We start from the raw sequence: 20,140 nt of genomic DNA, 5'->3' as shown, positions 1-20,140 counted from the left end.
ATACAAAAAAAAAATTGGCCAGGCGTGGTGGCGGGCGCCTGTAATCCCAGCTACTTGGGAGGCTGAGGCAGGAGAATCACTTGAACCTGAGAGGCAGAGGTTGCAGTGAGCGGAGATCACGCCATCGCACTCCAGCCTGGGTGATGAGTGAAACTCCGTCTCTAAATAAATAATAAAAAAGATCCATCCCCTATCCTGATTAAAGTGTTGTATAATAATTTAGAAAGTAATAATAGTGTCAAATATTTATTAATGCTTTACACTTCCAAAAGGGCCTTCACTTTTTTTCTTTTTTTTGAGACAGGGTCTTGCTCTGTTGTCAAGGCTGGAGGGCAGTGGTGCAATCCTTGCTCACTGCAGCCTCCACCTATAGGCTCAGGTGATCCTCACAATGTAGCCTCCCGAGTAGTTGGGACTACAGGTGCACACCACTACAACTGGCTAATTTAAACGAAAATTTTTTTTGGTAGAGACAGGGTCTCACTATGTTGCCCAGGCTGGTCTCAAACTCCTGGACTCAAACAATTCTCCCACCTTGGCTCCCCAAAGTGCTGGCTTGAGCCACCATGCCCAGCTGACTTCACTTTTTGATCTTCTTAACAACTCTGTAAAATGAGAATGATTATCTTCAGCCTTTCAGGAGGTGAAATTATATCAGAAATGTTACACATTTTAAGATTATATAGCCAAAAAACTCAGGAGTTGAGCTTGGGTTTTAACCCCAAATTTCAATTTTTTTTCCTTCATGGAACTATATAATTTTAGCAACCATAAATATATTAATTACATATTAACTATAAGTGAATTTATTAATTAAATATTAACTTTTTCTCTTCATTTAGCTATGTAATTTTAGCAACCATAAAATATTAATTAACTATTAAGTGTTAATACGTATTAAATATTAATTAAATATAATTAAATGTATTGATTAAATATTGTTAATTATCATACACATACATGATAATTGCAAGCGTGATATTTTGAGTCATTCTTGAGTTTCTGACTAGGCTCTCTTCCAGCCACGTGACTTAGGCAAATTACTACATCACTGAGCCTTCATTTCTGTAATATAGGAATAAGACCTTATCCAAAAGCTTATTTAAAATGATGGTGTGGGCTCCCATGCCTGTAATCCTAGCACTTTGGGAGACCAAGGCGAGCGATTGCCTGAGCTCAGGAGTTCAAAACTAGCCTGGGCAACACGGTGAAACCCCGTCTCTACTAAAAATGCAAAAAATTAGCTGGGCATGGTGGCACATGCCTGTAATCTCAGCTACTTGGGAGGCTGAGGCATGAGAATCACTTGAACCTGGGAGGCAGAGGTTGCAGTGAGCCGAGATCACACCACTGCACTCCAACCTGGGCGACAGAGCAAGACTCTGTCTCAAAAAAATAAATAAAAATAAAATAAGAATAAAATGATGGTGTGGAGCTTGACACATATACATCCTCAATAAATGGTATTTTCCTTGTCCCTTCCCACTTTTACTTGGGATACAATAGGCATACAAAGAAAATAAGTCTGAAACCTCTCTTTGCCTTTTAGAAGCTTATTATTTATTAAGGAACAAGATATCTACATGGTAGCAGTTTAGTTCCTAGTAAACTCTTTGGGAACTAGGAAGAAGAAACAGTCATCTCTTAGATTTGGAATGTGTTGTTTCTACTTAAACAGTCGTTTCCCAATAAAGTGACTGAGGTTTAGCTAAAAATCTGCTTTTATGATTAATTCCAACCATTCTGAAAGTTTAAAAAAAAATCTTGTATGGAAAAAAATGATAGGCACTTATTGGGCCAGAATTATTATTAACTAGGATAGTTATACCAGTTTTCTTTCTGTTTTTTTTTTTGTTTGTTTTTTGTTTCTTGTTTTTTGAGACAGAGTTCTCTGTCACACAGGTTGGAGTGCAGTGGTGCCATCTTGGCTCAGTTGCAACCTCCACCTCCTAGGTTCAAGTGATTCTCCCACCTCAGCTTCCCAAGTTGCAGGACTACATGCTCAGCTAATTTTTGTATTTTTTAGTAGAGATATGGTTTCACCCCAGGCTGGTCTTGAACTCCTGAACTCTAGCGATCTGCCTGCCTTGGCCTCCCAAATATCTGGGATTATAGATGTGGAGCCACCGCACTTGGCCTACTTGTTCTTGATTGTTGATTTGATACTCCCTATAAGGTCCAAAAGATGATTCTGTAACTGGAGTCAAGATGAAGTGAATAATGAAGATAATGAAGATAAAATGTATCTGAATGGGAGCAAATTCAAAGCAATTTTTACTTTAGATGTTATAATAATGATAACTTGCTTTGAAGCAGTAACTTTAGTTTTCTACCTAACCATTAAAAATTATAACTGTTGGCCGGGCGCGGTGGCTCAAGCCTGTAATCCCAGCACTTTGGGAGGCCGAGACGGGCGGATCGCAAGGTCAGAAGATCGAGACCATCCTGGCTAACCCGGTGAAACCTCGTCTCTACTAAAAAATACAAAAAACTAGCCGGGCGAGGTGGCGGGCGCCTGTAGTCCCAGCTACTCGGAAGGCTGAGGCAGGAGAATGGCGTGAACCCGGGAGGCGGAGCTTGCAGTGAGCTGAGATCCGGCCACTGCACTCCAGCCTGGGCGGCAGAGCCAGACTCCGTCTCAAAAAAAAAAAAAAAAAAAAAAAAAAAAATTATAACTGTTGAAGAGAGTTTGGGAAAGGAATGATTTTCAACATGCAGCTTAACATTTTTTAATGAAAAATTTCAAACATAAACATATAGAGAATAGTATCATGAACTACCTGTCACCCCACATTCAACAGTTAACAAAGTTAAAATGTTTGCTTCATCTATCTTCCTTATCCTTTTGTCTTTTCTTTTTTTTTTTTTTTTTTTTTTTTTTTGAGAGGGAGTCTCGCTCTATTGCCCGGGCTGGAGTGTAGTGGCGCCTTCTCGGCTCACTGCAAGCTCCGCCTCCCAGGTTCACACCATTCTCCTGCCTCAGCCTCCCAAGTAGCTGGGACTACAAGTGCCCGCCACAGCACCCAGCTAATTTTTCATATTTTTAGTAGAGACAGGATTTCACTGTGTTAACCAGGATGGTCTCGATCTCCTGACCTCATGATCTGCCCGCCTCAGCCTCCCAAAGTGCTGGGATTACAGGCATGAGCCACCGTGCCCGGCCTCCTTATCCCTTTCTTAACTTCTCTGTGCCTGTCTGTGAAATAAGGAAAGCAAAACCGCAGATACTGCCATTTCACCCCTATATATGTCATTATGTATCTCTAAAAATTATGGACATTTTTGTATGTAGTCATAGTGCTATTATTAAATTTAATGATATTTCTTTATCATCTAATTGTCAATTCATAGATTTCCCTGGCAGACTAAAAAAATGTCTTAAGTCTCTATTTCATAGCTTGAATTTGTATTTATGATCCTTTCCACTTTTTCAAAGACAAACTCTTGGTTGTAGGATCACTCACTGAATGAGAGACATACAGATGACGCTGCATAAATTGATCTCCACAATTTGAGAAATAATTTAAAGTGCAAGTTCCACTGACTGGACTCTTAGCTTTATCTTTATATAGAACAATGGTACAATTCACTAAAATCTCCAACTCTTCATTTCCTTCTAGAGGCCTTCCTCTGAGAGCCAGACTACTAGGATTTGAATCTTGGCTTCATCACTTACTAACCATGTGACCTTAAGCAGGTTACTTAATCTTTTTGTGCCTTAGTTTCCTTTGAAATAAGAGTATTTGAGATTTATGACATACATTTGCATATTAAAGACCTGGAAGACCTCTTGTAAAGACCTGTGTAACTTCGTTTAACCTATTACAGTTGCTAAATTTATTTGACTACAGAATTTTGTGAGGAAAGTCTACCGTAGATTACTAGGAACATATATTGATTGACCCCATAGATTACTGGAACATATAATGATTGACCCCGTAGCTTAATCCAGTGCACACATTGGAGTCTCTACAGCAGCAATATTCAATACGAATATGATATAAGCCACATATGAAATTTAAAATTTTCAGGTGGTCACATTAAAAAAGAAAGGTGAAATTGGCCGAGTGCAGTGGCTCATGTCTTGAATCCCAGAACTTTGGGAGGCAGAGGTAGGAGGATCATTTGAGGCCAGGAGTTAGAGACCAGCCTGAGCAACATAGCAAGATCCCCATCTCTAAAAAAAAATTAAAAATTAAATAATTGGCCAAGTGTGGTGGTGAGCACCTGTAGTCTCAGCTACACAGGAGGCTGAGACAGAAGAATCCTTTGAGCCCAGGGAGTCAAGGCTGCAGTGAGCTATGACCACACCACTGTACTCCAGTTTGGACAACACAGCAAGACCCCATCTCAAAAAATAAAATAAAAGTGAAATTTTTTTACCTTTTTAATTTGAAATAATTATAGACTCACAGGAAGTTGTAAAAATAGTACTAAGCGTCCCATGAACCCTTCACTCATCTTCCCCCAATGATGACAACTTATGTAACTGTGGTATAATTTCAAAGCCAGGAAACTGACATTGGTACAATACTGTTAACTAGACCTACAGACCTTATCCAGTTTTTACATCCACTCCTATGCATGGGTATGTGTGTACATAGTTCTTTCTATGCAAGTTGGTCCCATTTACAGATTACTGCAAATATGACTATAAATCAAGATAGCTGTTTCATCACCACCAAGGAACTTCACTGGGTATCCCTATCCCTTTATAGTTATATCCACTCTTGTCTTCATCCATGTCAACTATTAATCTGTTCTCTACCACTATAGTGTTATCCAATATACCATTATATAAATGGCCCTTAAACAATGCAGGGGTTAGGGGTATCAACCCCCTGCACAGTAAAACATCCACGTTTAACTTTTGACTCCCCCAGAACTTAACTACTAATAGCCTACTGTTAACTAGAAGCCTTACCAATAACATAGTCAACCCAAAAATAGACTGGTAGTTACGCATATTTTACACATTCATGACATACCTTTTTCTGAAATGTTTTCAATATTTCTAGGTTACATGGTTCATCTGTTGAGTTTCTTCAAATTGTTGCAAATCTCCAAAAAATTTTCCAATATATTTATTGAAAAATTCTGCGTATAAATGGGCTCACACAGTTTAAACGTGTATTGTTCAAGGTAAACTGTAGTATTTAATGGTTTTTTGTATTGGCTTTGGCTTTTTGCACTAAAAAGCATGGTGCTCTTGAGATCCATCCAAGTTGTTGCATGTATCAATAGTTTATTTCTTTTTATTGCTGAATAATATTCCATTATGTGGAAATATCAATGTTAAAGGACATTTGAGTTGTTTCCAGTTATTTTTTTCAATTGTAAATAAAGCTGTTGTGAACATTTGTATACAGATTTTTGTATGAATGTAAGTTTTCATTTCTCTAGGCATAATGCCCAAGAGTGCAACTGCTAGGGCTCTGGGTAAATGCATATGTTTAGTTTTATTAGAAACTGTCAAACTATTCTAGAATGGCGATACCATTTGACATTCCTGCCAGCAATGTATGAGACATCCGGTTTCTCCACATCCATGCCTGCATTTTTTGTTATCATTATTTTTAATTTTAGCTGTTCTAATTAGTGTGTGGTGATATCTACTATATTTTCAACTTGTAGTGACATTAATTTTAAGAATATATTTTGTTTAACCCAATATATCCAAAATATTATCATTTTAATATGTAATCAAGATAATATAATTAGGCCGGGCGCAGTGGCTCATGCCTGTAATCCCAGCACTTTGGGAGGTCGAGGTGGGCGGATCACGAGGTCAGGAGATCGAGACCATCCTGGTTAACACGGTGAAACCCCGTCTCTACTAAAAATACAAAAAATTAGCCGGGCGTGATAGTGGGCACCTGTAGTCCCAGCTACTCGGGAGGCTGAGGCAGGAGAATGGCATGAACCCAGGAGGCAGAGCTTGCAGTGAGCCGAAATCACGCCACTGCACTCCAGCCTGGGCGACAGAGCAAGACTGTCTCAAAAAAAATAAAAAATAAAAAAGATAATATAATTAATGAGGTATTGCAAATTCTTCTTGAAATCCAATATGTTTTACACTTAAAACACAATTCTGACTAACCACATTTTAACCACTGGTGGCTACCATATCAAACAGTGCAGTTCCAGAGCAGAGGAAGTAGGTGACTCTAACTTCTAGATTAAATTATTGAATTGTATGTATTTTTTTATAGAGGAAATATAACTTTGTTTTGTGTTTCATAGGAAAGGAGTAACAAAATATGCTCTTAACCATCGTCCCCCTCCTGAGAAACTGGAGGATGTTTCCCCCACCAGTGACAGTCATGAGAAAGACACAAGTTCCCAAAGGTAATAACACTTTTGCATTTGCTCATGGCAACGGTTTTGTTTTTTGGCTTAGGATTGGTGTCAAGCCTGGTGCTACTGAAAACAAAGCAAGAATTTTTGTCATGTTTTCAGTACCATTTAGTTTTCATTCTGAAACAGCTAATGAGAACATCATACATATTTTCATAACCTTTGAGTAGTAGTATTATAAAGTAGTTAAGAACATGGATAATCTACCATGGGATTAGAGTGAAAAAACAAACAAACAAACAAAAAACAGAACATGGAGCGCGGGTACTTATAATCCCAGCACTATGGGAGGCCAAAAGGTGGGAGGATCATTTGAGCCTAGGAGTTTAAGACCAGCATGGGCAACATGGCAAACCCCATCTCTACAAAAACAACAACAACAACAAAAAAAACATAGCCAAATGTGGGGATGTGCACTTGCGGTCCCAGCTACTACGGAAGCTGATGTAGGAGGATTGCTTGAGCCCAGAAGGTCAAGGCTGTGTTTACACATATAATTAGGCTGGGCGCAGTGGCACATGCCGGTAATCCCAGCATTTTGGGAGGCCGAGGCGGGCGGATCACGAGGTCAGGCCTCTGTCTTGGTTCACTGCAAGCTCTGCCTCCCGGGTTACACTTAGTGGTGTAAACACTGTGTTTACTTACTATACTCCAGCCAAGGTGAAAGAGCGAGACCTTGTTTCAAGAAAAAACATAAATTGGTCCAGTGCAGTGGCTCACACCTGTAATCCCAGCAGTTTGGGAGGCCGAGGCAGGTGGATCACAAGGTCAGGAGATCGAGACCGTCCTGGCTAACATGGTGAAACCCCGTCTCTACTAAAAATACAAAAAAACTAGCCACGCATGGTGGTGGGTGCCTGTAGTCCCAGCTACTTGGGAGGCTGAGGCAGGAGAATGGCGTGAACCTGGGAGGCAGAGCTTGCAGTGAGCCGAAATCACGCCACTGCACTCCAGCCTGGGCTACAGAGCAAGGCTCCATCTCAAAAAAAAAAAAGAAAGAAAAAATACAAATTAAATAAATATTAGAGCAAGATTATAAAAAACAAACAATAAAATAGCATAACATAAATAAAAAAGAACATGGACTCAGGAGTCCAACATCTGATTTTTAATCCTGGTCCTGTAAATTATTAGCTGAGTAACATTGGGCAAATTACTTACCTGATAATAGTATATCTTATAGCAGCAGTCCCCAACATTTTTGGCACCAGGGACCGGTTTTGTGGAAGATAGTTTTTCCATGGACTGTGTGGTGGGGTGAGGGATGGTTTCAGGATGATTCAAGTGCATTACATTTATTATACACTTTATTATGTTTACATTGTAATATATGATGAAATAATTATACAACTCACCATAATGTAGAATCAGTGGGAGCCTTACAGCTTGTTTTCCTGCAACTAGACAGTTCCATCTGGGGATGATGGGAGACAGTGACAGATGATCAGGCATTAGATTCATTAGATTCCCATAAGGAATGCACAACCTAGATCCCTTGCATGAGCAGTTCATGCTCCTGTGAGAATCTAATGCCACCACTGATCTGACAGAAGGCAGAGCTCAGGTGGTAATGTGAGCCATGGGGAACTGCTGTAAATACAGATGAAGCTTCATGCACTCACCCCCTACTCACCTCCTACTCTGCAGCCCAGTTCCTAACAGGCCACAGACCAGCATTGGTCTATGGCCCCAGGGTTCAGGACCCTGTCTTATAGGATGTTGCAAATATTAATGAGATAATGTATGTAAAACTTGGCACAATGCTTGGCATGTAATAAATGCTGAGTAAATATTAGCTGTAGTTAATATTTTAAGTAATAGAACAGGGAAGATGGTTCTTCAGTCTCTCAGAACTTCAATTAGTGTCTGAGATGCAATGTGTGAGAAAAAAAATATTGTATAATCATAGGCTGGGTGTAATGGCTCACACCTGTACTTTCAGCACTTTGTGAGCCCAAGGCGGGTGGATTGCTTGAACTCAGGAGATCAAGACCAGTCTGGGCAATATGGCAAAACTCTGTCTCTACAAAAAATACAAAAAAAAAAAAAAAAAGGGCTGGTCATGGTGGCTCACACCTGTAGTCCCAGCTATTTGGAGGCTAAGGCAAGAGAATCATTTGAATCCAGGAGGCTGAGGTTGCAGTGAGTCAGTATCGTGCCACTGCACTCTAGCCTGGGTGACAGCATGAGATTCTGTCTCAAAAAAAAAAAAAAGAGTATGTCATAGGTGAGATGTTGAAGTATTCATTGTAAACTATGACTAGAATTATTTGGAATGACACCATCAATTCTATAGGAATTAGGACTTTTCCATGATGCTCAAATTTCAAGCTCTTCATTTATTTTTGCCTATGTGGATATATTTGTACACATGTTTATCACCTAGTAAGTTACTGAGTAGTTAATGCTACAGAAACTTGAGGACATATGAAAAATTTTCTTTTTTCTCTCCTTTTGTGCCTTTAGCAAGTCTGACATCACAAGAGAATCATCTTTTACATCAGCCGACACTGGGAATTCACTGTCTGCTTTTCCAAGTTATTCAGGCGCAGGGATATCTACTGAAGGAAGCTCGGACTTCTCCTGGGGATATGGTGTGAGTTGTATGTTATCAGTCTGATGGAGTGCTTGGGAGACGATTCTGGGAGTTAGGATTTGTCAGTATATTTCATTCTTTCACTCTCCTGCATTGTTTCTTTACATTTATCATACTTCATAATAGCTGTAAAGAAGCATCATTCCTCATCTTCTTTCAGTATTTGCTTTGTTTTATTGATATAGTAGTTGAGCCTTAGACATGCTAAGTGTTCAACTTAAACAGTTGCAGGTTGGTGGGGCGCAGCGGCTCATGCCTGTAATCCCAGCACTTTGGGAGGCCAAGGCGGGCGGATCACCTGAGGTCGGAAGTTCGAGACCAGACTGACCAACATGGAGAAACCCCGTCTCTACTAAAAATACAAAATTAGCCGGGTGTGGTAGCACATGCCTGTAATCCCAGCTACTCTGGAGGCTGAGGCAGGAGAATGGCTTGAACCCGGGAGGCAGAGGTTGCTGTGAGCCGAGATCGCACCATTGCGCTCTAGCCTGGGCAACAAGAGCAAAACTGCCATCTCAAAAAAAAAAAGAGGCCGGGCGCGGTGGCTCAAGCCTGTAATCCCAGCACTTTGGGAGGCCGAGACGGGCGGATCACGAGGTCAAGAGATCGAGACCATCCTGGCTAACACGGTGAAACCCCGTCTCTACTAAAAAATACAAAAAAACTAGCCGGGCGAGGTGGTGGGCGCCTGTAGTCCCAGCTACTCGGGAGGCTGAGGCAGGAGAATGGCATAAACCCGGGAGGCGGAGCTTGCAGTGAGCTGAGATCTGGCCACTGCACTCCAGCCCGGGCGACAGAGCGAGACTCCGTCTCAAAAAAAAAAAAAAAGAAAAAAAAAAAGAAAACAGTTGCAGGTTAATATGGATTTGGGCTCTGGGTCTATTCCTTTTGCCATGCTCAGTCCACTAATGTATGTCTTTACCACTAATGTTACCTTGTTGCTTAAAATGTTTTTGAAAGTTTATTATTAAGCCATTATAGCCTGGGAAAATATTTATGATATATTGGTAATGAAAACAAACAGGTTATAAATCATATGTGTAGTGTCACTCTAATTTTGTTTTATGTATATTCTTGCCTATATTAGTGAAAAGGACGAAGAATATTTACTCAAAATATTGTTCAGTTATTAATTAGGTGATGAGATGAGTGATTTTTACTTCTTTACTTATTTTTGGCTATTTCCCATTATAAAATGTTATTTTTAAAAGACCAACAACCCTAAAAATTTTTTAAACATAATTTTTATGCATAATTTTATCACCTTGATGCAAGATGCAATAGACATTTTTATTTCTTGTGGTTTTTCTTTTGGAACCTAGTCTCGCTCTGTCACCAGGCTGGAGTGCAGTGGTACGATCTTGGCTCAGTGCAACCTCTGCCTCCCGGGTTCAAGCCATTCTCCTGCCTCACTCTCCTGAGTAGCTAGTACTACAGGCATGCATCACCATGCCCAGCTAATTTTTGTCTTTTTAGTAGAGACGAGGTTTCATCATGTTGGCCAGGATGGTCTCGATCTCTTGACCTTGTGATCTGCCCTCCTCAGCCTGTCAAAGTACTGGGATTACAGGCGTGAGCCACCACTCCCAGCCAACATTTTTATTTCTTTATCTTTTTTCAATCTGTATTTACTTTGGCTTAGTTATAATCATGATGTACATGTAGTATTATGCTGTATTTTTTCACCTAATATTTTATAAACACTTTTCCACAATATTGATTTTATACAATATTATTGTTAGGATCTTTCTTTCTTTTCTTTCTTTCTTCTTTCTCTGTCACCCAGGCTGGAGTGGCACAATCATAGCTCACTGCAGCCTCAAACTCCTGGGCTCAAGCCATCCTTCTGCCTCAGCTTCCTGAGTAGCTGGGACCACAGGTGCATGCCACCACACCCTGCTATTTTTTTTAAGAGGTGGGATCTGGAACTCCTAGCCTCAAGCAGTTCTCCCACCTCAGCCTCCCAATGTGCTGAGGTTATAGGCATGAGCCACTGCACCCAGCCAGAAACCTGCTTTATTTTTTTTTTTTAAACAAAAAGCCTGCTAATTGTTAAAACCTATTTACATTACACGGAGTTATTTTCTAATCATTTTGAATGTATATATACTTTCCTTATATAGTTGTATGATACATGTACATACTATTTTGTGGCCTATTTTTTTCATTTACCGTCATTTCATATAGACATTTACTACCTCCACACTGGTCAATCTGAATGTTATATAATATTTTCCTGTCTTAATATATCATAATTGGATCTTTCCCTTATTATCTGCTGCTTGGGTTTTCACGGTTTTTTTTTTTTTTTTTTTTTTTTTTTTCCATTCAATAAATATTTATTGAGCATGGTTATTTTCCCTGTACTTGGCCTTGGGAATATGGGGTGAGTGAGACTTACATTATTCAATGGTCTAATGAGGGAGATTTTCAAAAGTAAGTACAAAAGGTGATAAGCGCTCTAAGGAAGATGACAAGGTGCTGAAATAGAACATTATCAGGGGGATTCACTTTAGATAGGGATCTCAGGTACGGAAGACCTGAGACTTGAAGACAGAAGAGCTAGCCATGTGAAGAGTGAGGAAAAGACTTTTCCAGACAGGTAACCAGCAGCATATGCAAAAGCCCAAGGAGAAGAAGAGCTTCATGTTTCCAAGGGAAAGTGTTTGGTGTATTCTTGGAACTGATAAAAGGTCAGGGTGGTTGGATGATGGAAAACCAGGGGGAGAAAAGCACAAATGAGATCAGAGAGGTAGGCGGGACTAGATCATCAGGGCCCTGCAGGCCAAAGAATTTAAACTGTATTCTAATAATTAGATGCCTCATCCGGAAGATTTAGTGTACTGACTATATATTTCCATTAGGTCTCTCTATATTATGATTAGTATCTCTTTATAACTTATAAATGTCATACAGATGTTTCCCATATCCTTGCTTTCCTTTTGGCATTTATAGACTAACAAGTTTTTAAAATATATTCACATGTAACCATCTTACTTTTGATCTTCATTTCTTCACTAGTCAGGATTTTATCTTTAGAAAAATTGAATGTTATGATATTCTTTTTTATGGCTTAAAACAAAATCCATCACTTCAGGCATTTATCCTTTGAATTACAAACAATCCAATTGCACTCTTTTAGTTATTTTTAAACATACAATTAAGTTATTATTGACTATAGTCACCCTTTGTGCTATTAAATAGTAGGTCTTATTCATTCTATTATTTTTGTACCCAATAACCACCCCATCTCCCCAATCCTCACCCCCCACTACCCTTCCCAGCCTCTGGTAATCATAAATTTCATTAATTTCTACCCTGATCTTTATTATTTATTTTGAGTTTGGTTTGCTCTTGCTTTGCTTTTCTAGTTCTTTTTTTTTTTTTTTTTTTTTTGAGATGGAGTCTCGCATTCTCACCCAGGCTAGAGTGCAGTGGCGCGATCTCGATTCACTGCAAGCTCCACCTCCTGGGTTCATTCATTCTGCCTCAGCCTCCCAAGTAGGTGGGACTACAGACGCCCGCTACCACGCCCAGCTAATTTTTTGTATTTTTTTTAGAAGAGATGGGGTTTTACTGTGTTAGCCAGGATGGTCTCGATCTCCTGACCTCATGATCCTCCTGTCTTGGCCTCCCAAAGTGCTGGGATTACAGGCATGAGCCGCTACACCCAGCTGCTTTTCTAGTTCTTTAAGATGTATCATTAGATTTTTCATTGGAAGTTTTTTCTCTTTTTTGATGTAGGCACTTACAGCTATAAACTTCCCTCCTAGTATTGCTTTTGCTGTTTCCTATAGGTTTGGATATGTTGTGTTTCTAGTATCTTTTGTTTCAGAAAATTTTTCCGTCTCCTTAATTTCTTCATGGACGCACTGGTCATTCAGGAGGATCTTGTGTAATTTCCGTGTGTTTATAAGTTTTCAAAATTCCTCTTGTTATTAATTTCTAGTTTTGTTCCATTGTAGGCAGAGAAGATACTTGATATTATTTCAGTTTTTTTGGTCTTAAGACTTGTGTCGTGACCTAACATGTGGTCCATCCTTGAGAATGATCCATGTGCTGAGGAAAAGAATGTGTATTCTGCAGCTGTTAGACGAAATGTTCTGTAAATATGTTAGATCCATTTGGCCTATAGTGCAAATTAAGTATGATGTTTCTTTTTTTTTTTTTTTTTTTTGGTCTCGCTCTGTCACCCAGGCTGGAGTGCAGTGGCGCTATCTCCGCTCACTGCAAGCTCTGCCGCCTCCCAGGTTCACGCCATTCTCCTGCCTTAGCCTCCCAAGAAGCTGGGACTACAGGCGCCTGCCACCACGCCCGGCTAATTTTTTTGTAGTTTTTAGTAGAGATGGGGTTTTACTGTGTTCACCAGGATGGTCTTAATCTCCTGACCTCGTGATCCACCCGCCTCAGCCTCCCAAAGTGCTGGGATTACAGGCGTGAGCCACCACGCCCGGCCAAGTATGATGTTTCTTTGTTGATTTTGTCTGGAAAATCTGTGCAATGCTGAAAGTGGGGTGTTGAAGTCTCCAACTCTTATTGTATTGGTACCTATCTCTCTCTTTAGCTCTCATAATATTTCCTTTATATATCTGGGTGCTCCAGTGTTGGGTTCATGTATATTTAAAATTGTTATATCTTCTTACTGAATTGATCTCCCTTTATCATTATATAGTGACCTTCTTTATCTCTTCTTATAGTTTCTGTCTTGAAATCGATTTTGTCTGATACAAGTATAGCTACTTGTGCTCTTTTTTGGTTTCCATGAGCATGCAATATCTTTTTCCATCCCTTTATTTTCAGTCTGTGTGTGTCTTTATAGGTGAAGTGTGTTTCTTGTAAGCAACAGATCAATGGGTCTTCTTTTTTCATCCGTTTCCCCAGTCTGTGTCTTTTTTTTTTTTTTTTTTTTTTTAATGGAGTTTAGCTCTTGTAGCCCAGGCTGGAGCACAATGGCACAATCTCAGCTCACTGCAACCTCTGCCTCCTAGGTTCAAGTGATTCTCCTGCCTCAGCGTCCTGAGTAGCTGGGATTACAGTTTTGCACCACCATGCCTGGTTAATTCTTGTATTTTTAGTAGAGACGGGATTTTGCCTTGTTGGCCAGGCTGGTCTCAAACTCCTGACCTCAAGTGATCCACCCACCTTAGCCTCCCAAAGTGTTAAGATTACAGGGGTGAGCCACTGCACCCAGCCTTGCTGCATGACTTTCTAGGTTAGAAAGCAACACAGCTTCTGGCTGGCTCTTTCCATCTCTCTCTTCTGAATGGTAGACCTCAGAATCCAGCCATCATATTGCAAGGAAGTTCAGACCACATGAAAAGGCTCATATAGAGAGGAATTAAAGCCCCAGTTGAGAGCCAGCATCAGCTGCCAGACATGTGAGTAAATGAGCATTAAGATGTTTTCAGCTCCCAGCCTTTGAGTCTTCTAAGGCCTCAGATATTGTGGAGCAGAGATAAGCCATTCCTGCTGTGATCTATATAAATTTCTGACCCATATAAATCCAGAGAGATAATACATGATTATTGTTGTTTTAAGCCGTTAAGTTTTGCAGCAATTTGTTACACTGCCAGAGTAACTGAAGCACTCCTCTCATGCTGCTTAAGGTCATAAAAACTGCTTAGGCACTCTCTTACCTCTCTTGGGCTCCTGTCGCACACCAGGCCTTCCTCCTGTACAGATACCCACCTGTTGTCTCTAGCTCCCTGCCTGGGGACAATTTTCTGACTGTGTAAAAGTGAACTAGAGTCCAAGCAAAGCAATGGTGGTCCCACTGTGCTGAGGAGCAGAGACCAGAGTTCAGGGCAGAAGAAGAGAAGAGAACCAGAAATTAATTAACGGGTGAATATAAAAGTCTATATTTTTTGTCTGATTTCTTTAAAGGACAACTGACTGATTAAAGCAAAATATATGCTTGTATTTCATATGTGTGTGATATATAAAGTATGTGCTGAAATGTGTCTAAAATGTATAAAGAGGGAGTTTATACTTGTAAAAGTAAATATAGCTCAAATAATGGGTGACTATAAGTGGAATTATACTTCTATAAGGTTATTACATTTGTGGATTATTGTAAAATTATTCAAGAAATTAAATGGGCTGGGCGCAGTGGCTCAAGCCTGTAATCCCAGCACTTTGGGAGGCCGAGACGGGCGGATCATGAGGTCAGGAGATCAAGACCATCCTGGCTAACACGGTGAAACCCCGTCTCTACTAAAAAAATACAAAAAACTAGCCAGGCGAGGTGGCGGGCGCCTGTAGTTCCAGCTACTCGGGAGGCTGAGGCAGGAGAATGGCGTAAACCCAGGAGGCGGAGCTTGCAGTGAGCTGAGATCCGGCCACTGCACTCCAGCCTGGGCGACAGAGCCAGACTCCGTCTCAAAAAAAAAAAAGAAATTAAATGAAATAATTTTTACACAGAGAAAGCTCTAGGCCCAAGTGAATTCTCTCATCCATTTGTGGAAGAAATAACATGATGCAAACTTTTTTCCAAAAAGTATAAGGAATACTTCTCAATTCAGTTTATAATAAGGTCAGCAGAGTCTTGATGCTAAAACCTGAGAAAGACAATGTAATAACAGAAAATTATGAAGTGGGACTTTTAGTATCAGAGTAAGTAGCTTGGCAAATACTCCTCCCCAAAAGCAACAATGAAACTGGATAAAAGGGTAAGGTGCAACTATTTAAAGGGTTTGCAAATTGACAAAAAGTATATAATAAATAAAGAAGCAATTATTCATGAAAACCAGTAGAACTTTGGGTTAAGAACAGTGAGAGTCTATTCAACTACAGAGGGACAAGCTGTGAAAATTAGCAGCTTCACTGTTGGAGAAGGCTCAGTAGGTTTGGAGTGAACCTGGAGAGACCCTAGGCCGAACAGCATGTAGGTAACAGTAATAAACTTGATGGGAAGAACAGTTGCTCAGATAGCTTGAGGTTTTAGTCCTGGCTGGGACAGACAATGGATTGGCAAACTATCCAGGAATTTATTAAGGATATCTGGGAAATAAGACGGTCACAGGAGGCCTTGATAAGCTTTCCATACATCCACGCAGGACTGACCAAGCTATCTACATATCCCTAGCTGACCGTGAGTCAGCTTGCAAGTGCAGAGAAGCAAGAGGGCATCCAGGAACTAAAAGCAGATGCAAAAACTGCTTGAATTTGAACTAAGACAAAATAAACTTTAAAAGAAAAAATACTATTAGAAACAAAGAGGGACATTTTATAATGATAAAAGGGTCAATTCATCAGGAAAATAGAGCAGTTATAAATGTAACATCTAATAACCAAGTCTTAAAGTTCCTGAAGCAAAAAAATAACTGAATGGAAAGGAGAAACACTGTAGCAATTATAGCTGGAAACTTTAATACCCCACTCTTAATACTTGTAGACCACCTAGATAAAAAATCAGCAAGGATATTAAATACCTGAACAATACTATCAACCAACCTGACCTAACTCACATCCTACCTAGTGACAGCAGTATAGATACTCTTCAAGCACACATAAAACAAGTTTTTTTAACTATAAAAAGATGTAAATTATACAAGGTATGTTCTCCAACCACCTTGGAATTAAATTATAAATCAACAACATACATTTGGGATATCCTCAAATATTTGGCAATTAAATATCACTCTTCTAAATAACACTGGTTGAAAAAGGAATCTATAAGGGAAATTAGAAAATATTTTGAGCTGAATGAAAAGGGAAAAGCAAAATATCAAAATTTATGGGGTGCAGCTAGGAGGAAATGAATAGCTTTAAATGCCTACAGAAAAACAGGGAAGTCTCAATAATATCAGTTTCTACCTTAACAAACTAAAGAAAACAAACTAAATCCAAAGCAAAGCAGAAAGAAGGAAATAATACAGATAAGATAAAAATTAATAAAACAAAAAATAGAGAAAATAAAGTCAAAAGTTGTTTCTTTAGAAAGAAGTCAGTAAATTGACAAATCTTTAGTTTGTTTGATCAAGAAAGAAGAGAGATTGACATGATCAGGAATGAAAGAGAGGGCATAACTCAACTCTACAGGAAGTACTAAGAGAATTCAGTAAACAACTTAATGCTAACAAATTAGATAACTTAGATGTAATGGACAAATCCCTACAAAGACATAAATTAACAAATTGACTTAAACAGAAATTTAAAATTTAGATAGAGCCATACCAATGTAATTGGGTTATTTCTATCTATGTAATTTCTATTTAAATAAACTAAATTAATAATTAAAAATCTTTCGACTGATCACAGTGGCTCATACCTATAATCTCAGCACTTTGAGAGGCAAGGAGGGAGGATCACTTGAACCCAGGAGTTCAAGACCAGCCTGAGCAATATAGTGAGACCCCCATCTCTACAAAAACTAAAAAAATTAGCCAGGTATGGTGGCACGTGCCTTTAGTCCCAGCTACTTGCGAGGCTGAGGTGGGAGAATCGCTTGAGCCTGGGAGGTCAAGGCTGCAGTGAGCCATGGTCACACCACTGCACTACACTGGGCAACAGAGTGAGTCTGTCTCAACAAACAAACAAACAAAAAATCTTCCCACGAAGAAATCCAGGCACAGATGGGCTAGTAAATTCTATCAAATATTTAAATTCTAGTAAACTCTATCAAATATTTAAAGAAGAAATAATAACAATATTTCAGACTCAGAAAATCAAGGAACATTTTCCAATTCATTCTATGAGACCAGTATTACCCTGATACCAAAACCAGACAAAGACAAGAAAAGAATTCTTTATATAAGAGATTCTAAGGAATAGAAAGAAAAAAATTAGAACTGATACATGAATTTAACAAGGCCACAAGGTCCAAGGTCAATATGTAAAAATCCATTTATTTCTATATACACTTAAATATTTAAGAAGAAATAATACCAATCCCTCACAAACTCTTTCAGGAAAGAAAGAACAGTTCCTACCTAATTCATTCTATGAAGCCAGTATGACCTTGATACCAAAGTCAATCATCACAAGAACACTACAAACCAGATGCTTCTTGAAATTAGACACAAAAACTTTATTAGCCAACCAAATCCAATTACATAAAAGGATTATTTACCCTGACCAAGTGGGTAAATAGGATTTATCCCAGGAATGCACGACTGGTTCAACATTAGAAAAACAACTCTTCATCTGGGTAGACAGACGTTGAAAAAAAGAAAAACAACTAATTTGATACATTATATTAATAGAATAAAGGACAAAAATTACATGATCATCTTAATAGTAACATAGAAAAAACATTTGGCAAAATCTAACACCCATTCATAATAAAAAAAACACTCAACATACAAGAAATAAAAGAGAATTTAATCAACCTGAAAGGCTGGGCATCTACAAAAAACTTAGAACTAACGTTATTATATGTAACAGGAAAAGACTGGATACTTTCCCCTTACGATTTAGAACAAGGTAAGGATGTCCACTCTTGCCACTTCTATTCAGCATTGTATTAGAGGTTCTAGCCAGTGTAAGACAAAGAGGCATTCAAATTGAAGAGGAGGAAATAAAAATGTCTTTATTCACAGATGTCATGATGTAAAAAAAAAATCCAGAAAATTTACATTCCCTCCATTACCACCCCCCAAATCTAGTAGAACTAATAAATGAGTTCAGTTAGGTCACAGTATACAAGAGAAATTTACAAAAATATGGTTTTCATACAATGCAATATTTTTCAGCCAGAAAAATGAAAGTTCTGATATATGTTACAACTTGGGTGAACCTTCAAAACATGCTAAGTGAAAGAAGCCAGACATGACACATCACATCTTGTTTGATTCCATTTATATGAATTGCTCAGAAGAGCAATTCCATAGAGACAGAAAGTAGATTATTGGTGGCCAGGGACTGGGCAGAGAGAGGAATGGGGAATGACTGCTAATGGAAACAGTTTCTTTTGAGGGTGATGAAATATTCTAGAAATAAGATATTGGTGATAGTTACACAACTGCGAATATACTAAAAACACTGAATTTGACAATTTAAAAGGGTGAATTTCATGGTGTGTGAATTATATCTAAATTTAAAAATTTGTATTTCTACACATTGGCAGTGAACAATCTGAAAATGAAAATTTAAAAATCACAATAGAATAAAAAAAGTTCTTAGCAATTAATTTAACAAAAGCAACACAAGACTTGTACATTGGAAATTTCAAAACATTGCTAAGAGAAATTAAAGAAAATCTAAATAAATAAAGAGACTTCCATGTTCATGAATTGGAAGACAAAATAATAATATGACATTTCTCCCCAAATTAATCTATGTATCAGTGCACTCTCTATCAAAATCCTAGGAGACATTGTTATAGAAATTGATAAGCTAATCCTAAAATGTATATGAAATTGTAAAGGATCCAGATTAGTTAAAAAAAAAAAAAAAATTGAAACAAATAGAAAATTAGAGGACATATACTACCACATCTCAAAACGTAATATCAAAACATTAGTCAAAACAGTGTGGGCAGGGAGTGGTAGCTCACGCCTGTAATCCCAGCACTTTGGGAAGCCAAGGCGAGTGGATCACCTGAGGTCAGGAGTTCGAGACCAGCCTAGCCAACATGGCGAAACCATGACTCTATTAAAAACACAAAAATTAGCTGGGCACGGTGGTGCAGGCCTGTAGTCCCAGCTACTCTGGAGGCTGAGGCAGGAGAATCACTTGAACCCAGGAGGCGGAGGTTGCAGTGAGCCAGGATTATGCCACTGCACTCCAGCCTAGGCGATAGAGTAAGACTCCATCTCAAAACAACAACAACAACAAAAACAGTGTGGTACTGACAAAAATATGGTCATATAGTCAATAGAACAGAATTGAGAGTTCAGAAATAAACTCTTACATTTAGGATCCATTGATTTCTGACAAAGGTACAAAGGCAATTCAATAGAGAAAGGATTTCTTTTTCCTAACAAATGTTGCTGGGACAATTGGATATCCATGTGCAAAAATGAATTCACATCATATAAAAATTTTACTCAAAATGAACTATAAAATATAAGAGCAAAAACTATAAATCGTTTAGAAGAAAATGTATAACCAAATCAAGACCTTGGATTAGGCAACAAGTTCATAAATAGGACACACCAAAAGCATAAGCTATGAAAATGGATAAATTTAACTCCTTCAAAATTTACATATTTTTTGCTTTCACATACTTCATTAAGAAATGGAAGG

The 20,140-nt window shown here is 38.7% G+C and overlaps 1 protein-coding gene across 3 annotated transcripts in view; it reads left to right on the top strand.

Moving 5' to 3' along the window:
• FAM149B1 (family with sequence similarity 149 member B1) overlaps positions 1-20,140 on the top strand; it is a 78,352-nt gene that overhangs the window by 1,002 nt on the left and 57,210 nt on the right. For 2 of the 3 annotated variants that reach the window (XM_007963088.3, XM_007963085.3), the window contains exons 2-3: positions 6,244-6,348; positions 8,824-8,953. In XM_007963088.3, coding sequence (XP_007961279.1) covers positions 6,244-6,348; positions 8,824-8,953 — 235 coding nt within the window. Of the gene's footprint in view, positions 1-5,018; positions 5,143-6,243; positions 6,349-8,823; positions 8,954-20,140 lie in introns of all 3 variants that reach the window. The other variant, XM_038009064.2, reaches the window with a different exon arrangement.

The sequence above is a fragment of the Chlorocebus sabaeus genome, chromosome 9 (assembly GCF_047675955.1).
Source record: "Chlorocebus sabaeus isolate Y175 chromosome 9, mChlSab1.0.hap1, whole genome shotgun sequence".
In the NCBI taxonomy this organism is placed as follows: Eukaryota; Metazoa; Chordata; class Mammalia; order Primates; family Cercopithecidae; genus Chlorocebus; species Chlorocebus sabaeus.
The sequence above is the reverse complement of the archived record's forward strand: the minus strand, read 5'-3'. Positions and strand labels throughout refer to the sequence as shown.